Consider the following 14,101-nt stretch of genomic DNA (forward strand, 5'->3'; position numbering starts at 1 on the left):
CCACTCTCTCCTGCTACCCAAGTCTGGCGCTGTCTCTGATGCTTACAGTGTTCATACCCCAGCACCTAGCTTAGGCCACGGCCCCATATTTGTTTGCTGAAGTCCTGAATGGTACTCAGACCATGTTTGTCGACTGAGTAAACATGACCCTGGCGATGACATTTCTAATCTAGTTTATAAGCAACTTCAAATAAGACCCCGAGAAAAAGAGACCCTGACAGGTGCAAGAAGGGTCTGTAAAAAAATAATGCCTTTGGTTTGGGAGCCTGGTGAAGTATTCCCATGCCTGTGAGTACCTCCCGTACCATGGTACCTCCCCAGGTCCTTAGGTTCAGCCATACTTTCACATGTTTTTTCTTTTTTTTTTCCAAGAGGGTGGAAATGTGCAAATCTAAAACCCAGAGCTCATTCATTCTCTTAACAAACTTACTTATACCTGCTTTCCACCTGGTCTCGTGGGAAGGTGCAAAGGGGAAAAGCATGGGCCCTGCCATCAAGGAACTCATGACTTGATGCTTTTACTTACGGGGCCCCTAAAAGGAAGGGGGATGCTTCGTCCATCCTCTCTGGACCTCAGACCTTTTAAGCAACAGGTAATGTGATTTTTCACTGGCAGCTCTGGGTTGGTTAAATGAAGCCCTGTGTCGGTGGCTTTATTTCCAGGCCTGCAGGAGCAATGCCAGCCAGCATTGCAAGGCTGACCTTTTCTGCTTCTGCCAGGTGCTTGGTTTACCAGCAGCTGTCATCCAGCAGGGTTTCCCAAAGCAGACCGCTATTGTTGACCTTGTGAGACACTCAGGGGGCAGCCTATGCCCAGGAATCGAGTTCTTAGTGAAAGCCACAGCATTGTCGGTGGCATTGGCACTGGCTGGCTTTTTCTTGCTACTCAGCAACCACGTTGGGCTCTCTCTTGCTGTGTGATGTCAGCATTAGCTATGATAGGCAGTTCTCTGTTCAGTGTATTTGCTAATTAAAATCAGTTGCTTTGTCAGTGACAGTAAAGCAGTGATTGATATGATTGCTCTGGGATTTGAATAATATTTTAATTTTAAGAAAATATTAAAACATTCCTTTAAGCAGAGAGCATAGTAGAATGAACACCCACAGATGCATTACATAAATTTAATAGTGAACACTTTGCCACATTTCTTCGTCTGTTTTCAGGCTTTGCTGGTAGCTCAGTTGGTAAAGCATCCGCCTGCAATGCAAGAGACCCGGGTTCAATTCCTGTGTCAGGAAGATCCCCTGGAGAAGGGATAGGCTACCCACTCAAGTATTCTTGGGCTTCCCTTGTGGTTCAGCTGGTAAAGAATCCACCTGCAATGTGGGAGACCTGGGTTTGGAATATCCCCTGGAGAAGAGAAATATTCTGGCCTGGAGAATTCCATGGACTATATAGTCCATGGAGTCACAAAGAGTCAGACATGATTGAGTGACTTTCACCTGTTTTTATTGTTGTTGAAGTACTTTAAATTACAGACATAAAGACATTTCATGCCTAAATACTTCAGAGTGTATGTGCATGCTCAGTCACTCAGTAGTGTCCAACCCTTTGCGACCCCGTGGACTGTAGCCCACCAGGCTCCTCTGTCCATGGGATTTCCAGGCAAGAATACTGGAGTGGATTGCCATTTCCTTCTCCAGGGGATCTTCCCAACCCAGAGATCGAACCCACATCTCCCACATTGACAGGCGGATTCTTTACCACTGTGCCACCTGGGAAGCCCAAATCCTTCAGTATTTATCTCTAAATAATGACATTTTCTAATAACCACAACATCAGCAGTGCTTCTAACAAGACTAATAAAACAGTAACTCCTTGGAGTCATCTTATCCAGTCCATACATATCCCTTGTTGTTGCCCAGAAATCTTATAATTGGCCTGTTTAAAAGAGGACTCAGACTTCCCTCATGGCCCAGTGGCTAAAGACTCTGAGCTACCAATGAGGGGGGCCTGAGTTTAATCACTGGTGAGGGAACTAGATCCCACATGCTGCTGCTAAGACCTGGCGCAGCCAAATAAATAAAATTTCTTTTAAAGAGAACTTAGTCCTAGGCTAACATGTTACATTTTGCATATTAGGCTTTTAAAATCTAGAATGTTCCTTCCCCTGAGCTTTTTGGATGTTTTTGCTATTCACACCATTGACTTGTAAGAGTTCTTGGATCTTTCATCAGAGATTATAAAGTTTTAGGGGGATTCCTTCTGTGCTATAGCTAAATTTCTTTTGTTGCATTTGTATTAGGTACTCTTAACTAGAGGTGTGTGTTTTTAATATTTTGCCATCAAATCTTGCTTCAGTAGCTTAGAAATTAATTTAGATCTGACCTGAGCTTTTTTGTTTCTTTTTTTGTTGTTGTTGTTCAGGAAAAAGCATTTCTTATATTCACTTCTCTTAAATCTCAAATAAAATCTCTTTCCTGGATTTATACAGAATTTATTGACTTCAAATGAATGCAAAATAATAAAGGTGGGTTCTGAATATCATCCATATATAAAGTTAAGGAAACCTCTAATAATTCTTCTTCATGTTCAGTTTGCAGAGAAATTCCAGGAAGTGAAAGAAGCTGCCAGACTAGCCAGAGACAAATCCCAGGAGAAAATTGAAACTTCAAGCAATCATTCCCAAGTAAGTAATTTGCCCGTAAAATAAATGAGTGTGATCAGTGATTGGGACTTTGTTCCTGTCACTTTTGACAGGAAAGAACAAATTTTCACAGTAGGGCATTTTGAAGGCTTTTTCAACTATTAGCCTTTTCACAATGAGAAAGATGTGACATGTTTTTATGAGACTTGAATTTTTCAAGATGTGGTGATACATTTTGGATGGAAAACATTTGATGAGATGAGAGTTAATGCATGTCCCTCATCTGGAATTCTCTCTGGTCACTGTTTAAATACCAATGCCAAGGGGACGTGTTTTCTTTCTGTGTTGGGAGGGGAGATCTCCATAAAGCATGCTCATGGACCAATGCAGGTACCTATGCCCATGACAGAGAACACTTGGTCGATGCCAGAGGCTCCCCGTCTGTTTCTCTATTATAACAAAGTCAGGTGGGAGGTGGTATTTCAACAGCTCTAGTTTAGTCAACGAAAATGTGGCTTTGCCAGGAACTGAGTCATCTGTCTGCTTGAAAGTGTGGTCACTGACTAAAAGGGACCTGAAATAAAAATACCTGCCTTCCTGATGTCTAGAGTGGGGTATGCAGTAGTAGGCAGAAGCCTTGCCTCGTGACAGAGTTATGTGTAGAGAGACAGGGCACTAGAGACATGAGGAGCAAGCATCTGGGGTTAGAAATAAACATGATGTATGTGAAAGCTATGAGTCTACTGGCCTGGGGGAGAAGAGTGCGATGGGAGGACCAGGGATGCACTTGGAGGGACCGTGAAGGACCCAGAATTCTGCATTAGTGGATCCCTTCTTACCTAATTTTGTATTATTGGATAGTGAGAAGACACTGGAGGTGTTTTATGGCCACTGATCAGGAATTGACATGATGGTTGTGTGTGGGTGGTGAGGAAGTCAGGGAGCAGCTGAGGGCGGGAAGACTGGCGAGGAGGCTGTGGGATGGAGAATGGCCATGCCGGGATGGCCATGGATGGATTCTGGGGCAAAGATGAGAACCTACCTCCTGGAAGAGAACCAGGAGGCATGGGCATCCTGAGTGGTCAAGGTCAACACCCTAGGCTTGATCATCACCCATAGCCAAACCTGGATCATATAAAAGATGTCCCTTTGGACTTACGGAAATGAATGTGTGTTAGACTCCAAGTGGACAGGAACTTTCCTGAATCTTTATAAACAATCTGTAATATCATCTAAATGATACTGTTGATTTAGCATACTAATGTCTGTACTGAGTAATATCTGAGGAACTCTAAAATTGGGCACTTGAAGTGGTCCGTAGTCTAAGGAGTTTCTTTTTTTTTTTTTTTAGAATGCTAAATTTTATTTTATTACATAGAGGAAAATCTATATTTTAATTGATTTTTATTGGAATATAATTGATTTACAATGTTGTGTTACTTTCTGCTATATAGCAAAGTGATTTAGTTGTGTATATGTACACACACACACACACACACACACACACAGAGTTAGATTCTTTACATAGAACTGAACAGAATTCACTGTGCTATTCAGTAGGTTCTTGTGAAAGTTGCTCAATCATGTCTGAATCTTTGCGACCCCATGGACTATACAGTCCATGGAATTCTCCAGGCCAGAATACTGGAGTGAGTAGCCTTTCCCTTCTCCAGGGGATCTTTCCTACCCAAGGATTGAACCCAGGTATCCCGCATTGCAGGCGGATTCTTTACCAGCTGAGCCAAAAGGGAAGCCCAAGAATACTTGAGTAGGTAGCCTATCCCTTCTCCAAGGGATCTTACCGACTCAGGAACCAACTGGGGTCTCCTGCATTAGGTTCTTACTAGCTATTTATTCTACATATACTAGTGTGTATATGTCAGTTTCAGTCTCCTAATTTATCCCCCCCATGCCCCTTTTCCCCTTAGTAACCACAAGTGTGTTTTCCACCTCTGTGACTCAACTTCTGTTTTGTAAATAGGTTCATTTGCACTATTACTTTAGCTTCTACATATAAGCAATAACTTATGATACAAAGTTTCTGATATACCATCTTTTTCTAAATGTCATGTTATAGTGATATCTTTAATATCTGAATTTCTTTATATATTGTTTTTGCTTTAATGTTTATTTTCTCCTCTAAAGTATTTTAAACCGAAAAAAGTCAAGTGTACAGAGAAAATGTTATTATATAGATATATATTAATTACATATAAATGGCTTTTCTAAGCTTTAGTTTTTATTTACCCTTGCTGATGTTTTCCCAACTATGGAGATCATTGTCCATTTTTCTTTTTATTAAAAATCACACAGTTGCTTGGTTTTTTGAATTTCTTAGAGAATGAGTACTTTGGCCAAGTTTTCTAAATACTTGAAGATTTTAAACAACCTAACTACAAAAATTTTTAGTGTGTTTTTTCTGAATGTAAAAGCAATGCATATTTATTGCAGAAATTTAAAATATGCCATACTATAAAGGAAGGAATAAAAATTACCTATATTCTTACCGAAGACATTTTCTTAATGTTTTAAACTATTTCTTACCAATATAGTTTTCCAGTACATTTTTTTATTTTTCATCTTTTTTTAAACTTATGTTTGTTATAATCATTTCCTCGTGTTTTCAAATATCACTTTTCAAAACTATTTTAATGTATAAATAGAATTCCAGTGTTTGTTTATATCACAACTTATTCCACTATACTCCTATAATTTGGGACAGTGAAGTCTAAAGCGCGTCTTGATGAAAGCGAAAGAGGAGAGTGAAAAAGTTGGCTTGAAGCTAAACATTCGTAAAACTAAGATCATGGCATCCAGTCCCATCACTTCATGGCAAATAGATGGGGAAACAGTGGAAACAGTGGCTGACTTTATTTTTCTGGGCTCCAAAATCACTGCAGACGGTGATTGCAGCCGTGAAATTAAAAAACACTTACTCTTTGGAAGGAAAGTTATGACCAACGTAGACAGCATATTAAAAAGCAGAGACATTACTTTGCCAACAAAGGTCTGTCTAGTCAAGGCTATGGTTTTTCCAGTAGTCATGTATGGATGTGAGAGTTGGACTATAAAGAAAGCTGAGCGCAGAAGAATTGATGGTTTTGAACTGTAGTGTTGGAGAAGATTCTTGAGAGTCCCTTGGACTTCAAGGAGATCCAACCAGTCCATCCTAAAGGAGATCAGTCCTGGATGTTCATTGCAAGGACTGATGTTGAAGCTGAAACTCCAATACTTTGGCCACCTGATACAAAGAGCTGACTCATCTGAAAAGACCCTGATGCTGGGAAAGATTGAGGGCAGGAGGAGAAGGGGACTACAGAGGATGAGATGGTTGGATGGCATCACTGACACAATGGACATGAGTTTGAGTGAACTCTGGGAGTTGGTGATGGACAGGGAGGCCTGGCATGCTGTGGTTCATGGGGTTGCCAAGAGTCAGACACGACTGAGCAACTGAACTGAACTGATGTTATTTCTAATTTTTCATTAATAGAAATAACACCGTGATAAGCTGTTCTTGTGTACTTTTTGTGCATTTGATGGTTTCCGCAGGATAATTTTTTTTTTAACTTTTAATTTTATATTGGAGTATCAGTTCAGTTCAGTTCAGTTGCTCAGTTGTGTCTGACTCTTTGCGACCCCAGGGACTGCAGCATGCCAGACTTCCCTGTCTATCACCAACTCCCGGAGCCTATTCAAACTCATGTCCATCACATCGGTAATGCCATCCAACCATCTCATCCTCTGTTGTCCCGTTCTCCTGCCTTCAATCTTTCCCAGCATTAGGGTCTTTTCCAATGAGTTGGTTCTTTGTATCAGGTGGCCAAAGTATTGGAGTTTCAGCTTCAGCATCAGAGTATAGTTGACAACAATGTTGTGTTAGTTTCAGGTCTACAACTAAGTGATTCAGTTATACATATACTGCAGGATAAATTCTTGAAATGGAAGTATTGGACTAAGGGTAGGAGGTTTTATGAGCTTTTGACGCATACTGCAAACATCCCTGCAGAAATGTACAATTCTGACTCCCACCAGGAGTGAATGAGAGAAATTTTTCCTCCCACGCACTTACCCACAGAGCTTTGTTGATTTGACAGAAGAAAAATGTATTTTATTGCTTTTTTTCATTTTGCATTTCTTTACTAATAAGATTAAATTTTTTTGTTTATTGAGTCTATGTGTGTCTTCTACTGTAAATGTCAATTGCATATCCTTTCCCTTTTTTATGTTCATTTCCAAGAACTTTATTTTTTAGCATGGCTAGTTTTGAACATATACAATACTAGGCAAAATTGTGTAACTGAACCCCATGGGCCCATCAGTTCAGTTTTAACAATTAGGAATTTATGACCAATCATTGTGGCTCAGCTGGTAAAGAATCCACCTGCAATGCGGGACACATGGGTTTGATCCCTGCGTTGGGAAGATCCCCTGGAGAAGGGAAAGGCTACCCACTCCAGTATTCTGGCCTGGAGAATTCCACGGACTATATAGTCCATGGGATGGCAAAGAGTTGGACATGACTGAGCGACTTTCACTTCACTTCACATTTCATCTACACTCACCCTATCCCTCCACCTTTGTTTTAAAGCCAATCCCAGACATCATTTCATCCACAAATATTTCAGAGTGTTGCTCTAAGAGCTGAGAACTCTAAGAGTTTCTTTTAAATATAAGTATTGGCATTTTGGTTTTCATATCCTCTTCAAATATTTCCTCCACATGATTGTTTACATTCTAATATAGTTTATGGCATTTTTTTGTGATGCAGAAATTTAGCCAGAAATTCATTCCCTTCATGGTTCCTCCCTTTGCCTTTATGCTTCTTGGAGACTAAGTAAGGTCTTTCTAAGACCTTATCTGAGACCAGATAAGATTGACCTCCATGTGGTATGTCTTATTACAGAAAGCATTACAGAATATTCATAATGATGCTAATAGTAATGGAGACAGCAGACACCCATATCTGATTCCTGGTGGTTTTTTTTTTTTTTTTTTTTTTAATAATCTTTCTGTAGCCTTAGGATAAAAAAGGTTATCTCAGCTTCTTCTTGTCATTTGGTTGCTAAGTCGTGTCTGACTCCTTTGTGACCCCATGGACCATAGCCTGCCAGGCTTCTCTGTCCATGGGATTTCCCATTGCAGAATATTGGAGTGGGTTGCTATTCCTTCTCCAAACTCAGTCACTGTTTCTTATTATAACCATCCCCACCCCCTTTTAATCTGTGGCTTCTGTCCTGTGTCATTTAAGGAGACCAGGTATCCTGACTTGTAGGTTTATCCGTAAAGTCTGATTTTAAAAGTTTCTGCCTAACAGCCCCAGATGCTGTCTTGTGAATAAAAGGCACAGACTTTCTGGACTCCGTGTGGACTCTCCAGGGCCAGTCTTGTTATTAGTCTTCGTGTTGTGTGTTCTGGTTGGAGGCATTGGGTCTCCCACACTCTTAAACACACAGCTCCTGCCGCTGTCAGATCAAGTGATAAGCTGCGAAGGTAACCCCCTCTTCTACTCAGGCATCCAGTGTCAATGGGACAGATGATGAGAAGGCCTCTTGTGCGGGTCCTGCCGACACACACCTCAAGTCCGAGAATGACAAGCTGAAGATCGCTCTGACCCAGAGGTGAGCATGTGCAAATCCAGGTGCTGTCACCCAGGGCCAGCACTCCCCTGCAGCCTCTCCCACTGGGCAGGGCTTCAGGAACTTGGGGGAGGAGACCAGGTCCTGCTCAGAACAGCCGGTCTTGTCTCCTGGCCAGAGGAAGACCAGCTGCCTCCGTGGCTGTTCCCTGTCCACATCAGCCTGTGTGTGTGTGTGTGTGTGTGTGTGTGTGTGTGTGTGTGAAAGAGAGATGTGACCTTTTTTTTCTTCAGCTGTACTAAATAGCATGTGGGATCTTAGTTCCCCAAGCAGGGATTGAACCTGGGCCCTCTGCAATGGAAGTGTGGAGTTCTAACCACAGGGGAGTCCCTGTGATCATGTTTCACTTTGTTTTGTTTTTTGAGAAGCCAGATTTATCATTTATTTGTATATGAAAGACTGTCTTGAACATCCAAGAGAAACATATAAAAACCTTAAGAAACTATCTTTAATATAGTTTAATATAATATATTATATTATATTATATAATAATATAAAGTCTCACAAAAATCAGTAGCTTTTCTATATGCAAACATCACATAGACTATATATTTGAAGAAGAGATTTCCTTTATAATGCCTGTATGCTAAGTCTCTTCAGTCATGTCCAACACTGTGACTTCATGGACTGTAGTCTGCCAGGCTCCTCTGTCTGTAGGATTCTCCTGGAATACTGAGGTGGGTTGCCATTTCCTCCTCCAGGGGGCCTTCCCTGACCCAGGGATCAAACCCAAGTCTCTTACATCTTCTGCATTGGCAGAGGCGTTCTTTACCACTAGATCCACCTGGGAAGCCCTTCCTTTATAGTATGAATTATTAAATATAATATGAACCATAAAATACATAGGAATAAACTTATAAAATGTACAGGATCTTTGTGAAGAAAACTCAAATAATTTTGAGGACCATACATGAATAATTTAACAAATAGAAAAAAGTCTATTGGAAATGAGTAGGAAGCCTTAATATTTTAAAAAAGTATCAATTTCCCTTAAATTGATGTATAAAGTTAATGCAGTCCCCATAATGATATCAGCAAGATTTTAATTTTTAGTGACTACACTAACCATGCTTGTGTTTTCATATCTCGAGAATGTGGCATCTTTCCCAAAGCCAGGCTGGACCTCATTGTATGGGTTGGCCCTATGAGCACCCTCAGGGTCGCTGACTTTGGGGTCATTCTGTTCACCTGGCAGGAAACTCTGCCAGCTCCCCCGAGCCTCCCTGTGGCTGCATTCTTCAGAGCTGCCCTGTGTAAGAGCTCTGTCATATTAATCCCTCCGTTTTACACAGATAAGGAAACCGAGGCCCAAGTGCTACAGCCAGTCCTTGCCCAAGGTCACACGGCTGGTAGATTCTCCACACTGCCTGCCTATACTCAAGGTGGGAGTCTTCAGGAATCCTCCCGGGGCAGCAGTCGTGCTCCACAGCTGGAGCCCACGGGTTAGCACCCGCTTCTGCCCCCCAGCGGCCTGACCGCTGCTTGGAACTCAGTTCCCATGATCTGACCTGGGAATTCCAGAAGGAACATGAGATCCACAGATCCAGCACCTGTTTTGGACTGTGGGTTTTATCAGGTGCTTCAGAGGACAAAACTGTGACCAGTCTCTCTTAATCATCAGGCAATCGTGAGGACTCTTTTTGGTTGTTTAAGTCACAGTGGACTGCCTGGTTGAAAACGTTTCACCCCTAAAAATAAATGTGTTTTTTTTTTTTTTTAATTCCAGTTTAATTGACAAGTGAATTACAGGAATGAGTGTGAAGTCATTTCCCTAAATCAGGTCAGATTCTCACTCGTCAACTCTGGAATTAATCACATGATGGTATTTGCTGTGTTTTCAGTCTGTGGTGTTTGAAACCAAAAGTACATATTTTCCAGTCACATTCCTAGGACCTTGAGGTGGATGAAAGATAATGCAGATTATTAAAATACAGTTGTATTTACTTTAAAAAATTGTTTTAAAGAAGACTTTAGATACAGAACTTTCCTCAGCCAGGCAGTATAGATTAGAAGCCAGAAACTTTTTTTTTTCTCAGTAGCTAAGTCTGATGCGTTGGGTTTTTTAAAAATTAATTTTTATTGGCATATTCGATCCCTGGGTTGAGAAGATCCCCTGGAGAAGGGCATGGCAACCCACTCCAGTGTTCTTTGCCTGGAGAACCCCCATGGACAGAGGAGCCTGGTGGGTTACAGTCCACAGGGTCACAAAGAGTAAGACACAACTGAGCGACTAAGCACATAACTGCTTTACAATGTTGTGGTGATTTCTACTGTACAGCAAAGTGAATCAGTTCTACCCTTCCTTTTTAGATTTCCTCCCCATTTGGGTCACAGTAGCTATACAGAAGGTTCTCATTAGTTATCTATTTTATACATAGTAGTGGGTATATGTCAATCCCAATCTCCCAATCCATCCCACCCCCAACTTCCTCATTTGGTGTCCATGTGTTTGTTCTCTGCACATGTGACTTTGTTTCTGCTCTGCAAATAAGTTCACCTCTACCATCTTTCTAGATTCCATGAATAAGTGATATTATCAGATATTTGTTTTTCTCTTTCTGACTCATTTCACTCTGTGTGACAGACTCTGGGTCCCTCCACATCCCTGAAAATGGCACTATTTTGCTCCTTTTTATGGCTGAGTAGTATCCGTTGTATGTATGTATCACGGCGTATTTATCCATTCCGCCGTTGGTGGATGTTTAGGTCACTTCCGTGTCCTGGCTCTTGTAAATAGTGCTGCAGTGAACATTGGGCTCCAGAGCAAGGAAACAAAGGGAAGTGTTGAATGGGCAGAGCAGCTTGAGGGGAAACCAACTGCAGTTTGTTTTTGAAAACTTCCCTCATCACAGAGGATCAGAGATTATCATGTGGTTTGGTGATAACATGGAGGCATCCCTCAGACCTGAGGTGACATGGGGTCGGCCATGACTCCCTCACACACACTGTGGTTGGAACCCCAGTTCTTCCTTCAGGGAATTCCCAGCCCTGTCTCCTCTGTCCTCTAGTCCTCAGCTGTCAAATCTGGATCCAGGCTGTCTGTTTAAACCTGGGGTCATTGGGCTCCAGAGAGTGGGGCGTCAGGAGCTTATTGAAAAGATCCACAGCTTTCATGAGAGTCTCAGGGGGCCTGGGCTCCACCCCAGCACTTCAGAACCTTTATCCCTGAGGCTCATTTCAGGAAGGAACTAGACATGGGGCAAGAGGGACCCCTCCTGTGGCCAGGAGTCAGTAGGGAGCAGGCAGGGGGGGGTCTCTACCACAGTGTGTGGCTTCATTCATAGTTTTTTTTTTAATTGAATTAGAGTTGATTTACACTGTTGTGTTAATTTCTGCCATACAACAAAGTGACTCAGTTATACGTATATGTATACAGTTCTTTTTGATATTCTTGTCTATTATGGTTTATCCCAGGATGTGGCATATAGTTCAAGGGTTCCCTTCTCCCCAGAGTTCCCTGTGCTATATAGGAGGACCTTGTTGTCTATCCATTCTGTATGTAATAGTTTGCATCTTACTAACCCCAAGCTCTCAACCCATCTCTCCCCCAGCCCCCTCCCCCCTGGCAATCACAAGTCTGCTATCTACATCTCTGAGTCTGTTTCTGTTTTGGAGATAGGTTCATTTGTGTCATAGTTTAGATTCCATATATAAGTGATGGCATAGATATTTGTCTTTCTTTTTCTGACTTACTTCACTTAGTATTAGAATCTCTAGTCGCATCCATATTGCTGCCAATGGCATTATTTCCTTCTTTTTTATGGCTCAGTTCATTCTTAGTTTCATCTCTTCCTTCTCTGAGAATTCTGTCCTTTCTAAAGTGATGCCTTGAGAAAAATCACCCAGCAGGGCAAATTAGTGCCCCTTTAGTGGGGCAAATATGTTCCCACTAAAGAGAGGCACCAGGCCTGCGGGACCCGTGGTCCTTGTGGCCAGGCCGCAGTAGGAGAGGATGTGGCCTTGAGAGCTGGGCTGAGGGGTGTCTGGGTACCCCCACCCTGGGGCAGTGGAGTGGATGGCACCCACCACCCAGTCACCGCCTGGCCCCCGCCCCACAGTGCCGCCAATGTGAAGAAGTGGGAGATTGAGCTGCAGACCCTGAGAGAGAGCAATGCCCGGCTGACCTCAGCGCTGCAGGAGTCGGCAGCCAGCGTGGAGCAGTGGAAGCGCCAGTTCTCCCTGTGCCGAGATGAGAACGACCGGCTCCGGAACAAGGTGGGCTCAGCTGAGACCCTAACCCACGGGGAGTGGGGGGCCAGAATGGGACAAGGCAGCCGGGACCTTCCTTCCACTCCTTCCCTGCCTTAGTAAAGGGAGTGTAACCACGCACAGAAGTGACTTAATCCTTCTATTGAACCAAGTCTCATAGTTTGTGTTGCCAAGGGGAAGAGGAATCAATGGGAGACAGCAGCTTTGTCTCTCAAAGAGCACCCTCCCATGTGCACTGCGGGTGGGCCTTTCATGGGCAGCCTCCTTTTGGTATTTTCTGTTGGTTCAGTGACCTTCCAGAGGGTGAGGGAAGAAAACAGACTGGGGAAATGGTGAGGCATGATTGCTCAGAAACCCTGCTTCTGTGCAGACCACTATTTCCGAAAACGTGAGTTAGGAAGCGAGGACAGGAAGTGTGACATGGCGGGTGGAGGGGGGGCCAATGCCCTCATGTGCCCTCCACCCTCCTACCTCAACATCCGAGCATCTCGACCTTTTTCCAGGATTCACCCGTGCCCTTCTCTGTAATCCGTCGTTCACACTCTGATATTGGGCTGAACTGATGTGGAGGTTTGGGGGTCCCTAGTTGAGGTCCCGGGGTTGCCATGCTGTTTTGCTGGTCAGCACTTTGACCCCATGGTTGCTGACCGTGGTCTGCTTTGCAGATTTGAGGGTCCACATCACACTGAGATGGGGACTGGCTCCCCTCACCCACATTTGTAACCCCCCACCCTGTTCTGAGCAGATCCCCTGGAGACCGCTCGCCTTCCACGTCTCACTTTGTGCAGATGGCACGTGAAACTGCCTCATGTCCTTTTTTCACAAAGTGCTGATGGTGAGGGGCGCAGGCCAAGTGCTGACTCTGCACCTTCCCTCCTGGGCTGGGCTCATCTGCCTGCCAGAGGGATCGATCGCCCTCTTTTTCCAAGCCAAGAGCTGAGTTTTCTCGCTTCACGTCTGAGTGTAAGAACCAAAGGGCTGTGCAGGGGGGTGTGAAGGAAGCTCTTACTGTGTAACTTGCTTGCTGTGTGGGAAGCCCTGGGAACCTGACTTCCAGGGTGGGATGTGGATGTTGAGGGACTTCCGACAGCCCCCAAGGCTGGGGGTGCAGATCCTGAGGGTTGCTGCAGTCATCTCTGAGAACTGTCCTCAAGGTGACTACCCACTGCCCTTCACCCCGAGGACTGCCACTGTCCACTTAGTGGGGACCCCACTGACCTGGCACTCTTGTGTTTCTTGGTTCCACTCCTGCTGACCACTCTGTACCCACACTCTGGCCCCTGGAAATTGCCCAGCATCAGACAGCAGTGCCACGGTTGTCAGGCCTATGCATCCCTTCCGGGGGGTCAAGCTGGGGAAGGAGAGAAAGATGAGGATGTGCCAGGTCAGCCAGCAACTGTCGTCTCCCCAGGAAGAGGCCCACAGGCCAGGCCCCTTCTGCGTGCATCAGTGGGGAAAGGTCATCTTGATTTAAAAGTGTTGGAAATGTCATTGAGTCCCACAGAGCTGCTCGATTCTCTACCCTGCTGGCCTCAGCTCTGGAGATGCAACAGAATCATTCAGGGCATTATTAAAATAATGTGAACGTCATTCTGGGGAGAAGCAGACAGATTCATGGGACATCTGGCTCCTACTTGTGACAGGTCCTTAAAAGCAAACCTAGAA

The 14,101-nt window shown here is 43.7% G+C and overlaps 1 protein-coding gene across 2 annotated transcripts in view; it reads left to right on the forward strand.

Annotated features, from left to right (window-relative positions):
* The window catches only part of HOMER2 (homer scaffold protein 2), a 127,292-nt gene that overhangs the window by 109,032 nt on the left and 4,159 nt on the right, over positions 1-14,101 (forward strand). For both annotated transcript variants that reach the window (XM_025271721.3, XM_045163715.1), the window contains exons 4-6: positions 2,538-2,630; positions 8,103-8,209; positions 12,286-12,442. In XM_025271721.3, coding sequence (XP_025127506.1) covers positions 2,538-2,630; positions 8,103-8,209; positions 12,286-12,442 — 357 coding nt within the window. The remainder of the gene's footprint in view (positions 1-2,537; positions 2,631-8,102; positions 8,210-12,285; positions 12,443-14,101) is intronic.

Source organism: Bubalus bubalis, chromosome 20 (assembly GCF_019923935.1).
Source record: "Bubalus bubalis isolate 160015118507 breed Murrah chromosome 20, NDDB_SH_1, whole genome shotgun sequence".
In the NCBI taxonomy this organism is placed as follows: domain Eukaryota; kingdom Metazoa; phylum Chordata; class Mammalia; order Artiodactyla; family Bovidae; genus Bubalus; species Bubalus bubalis.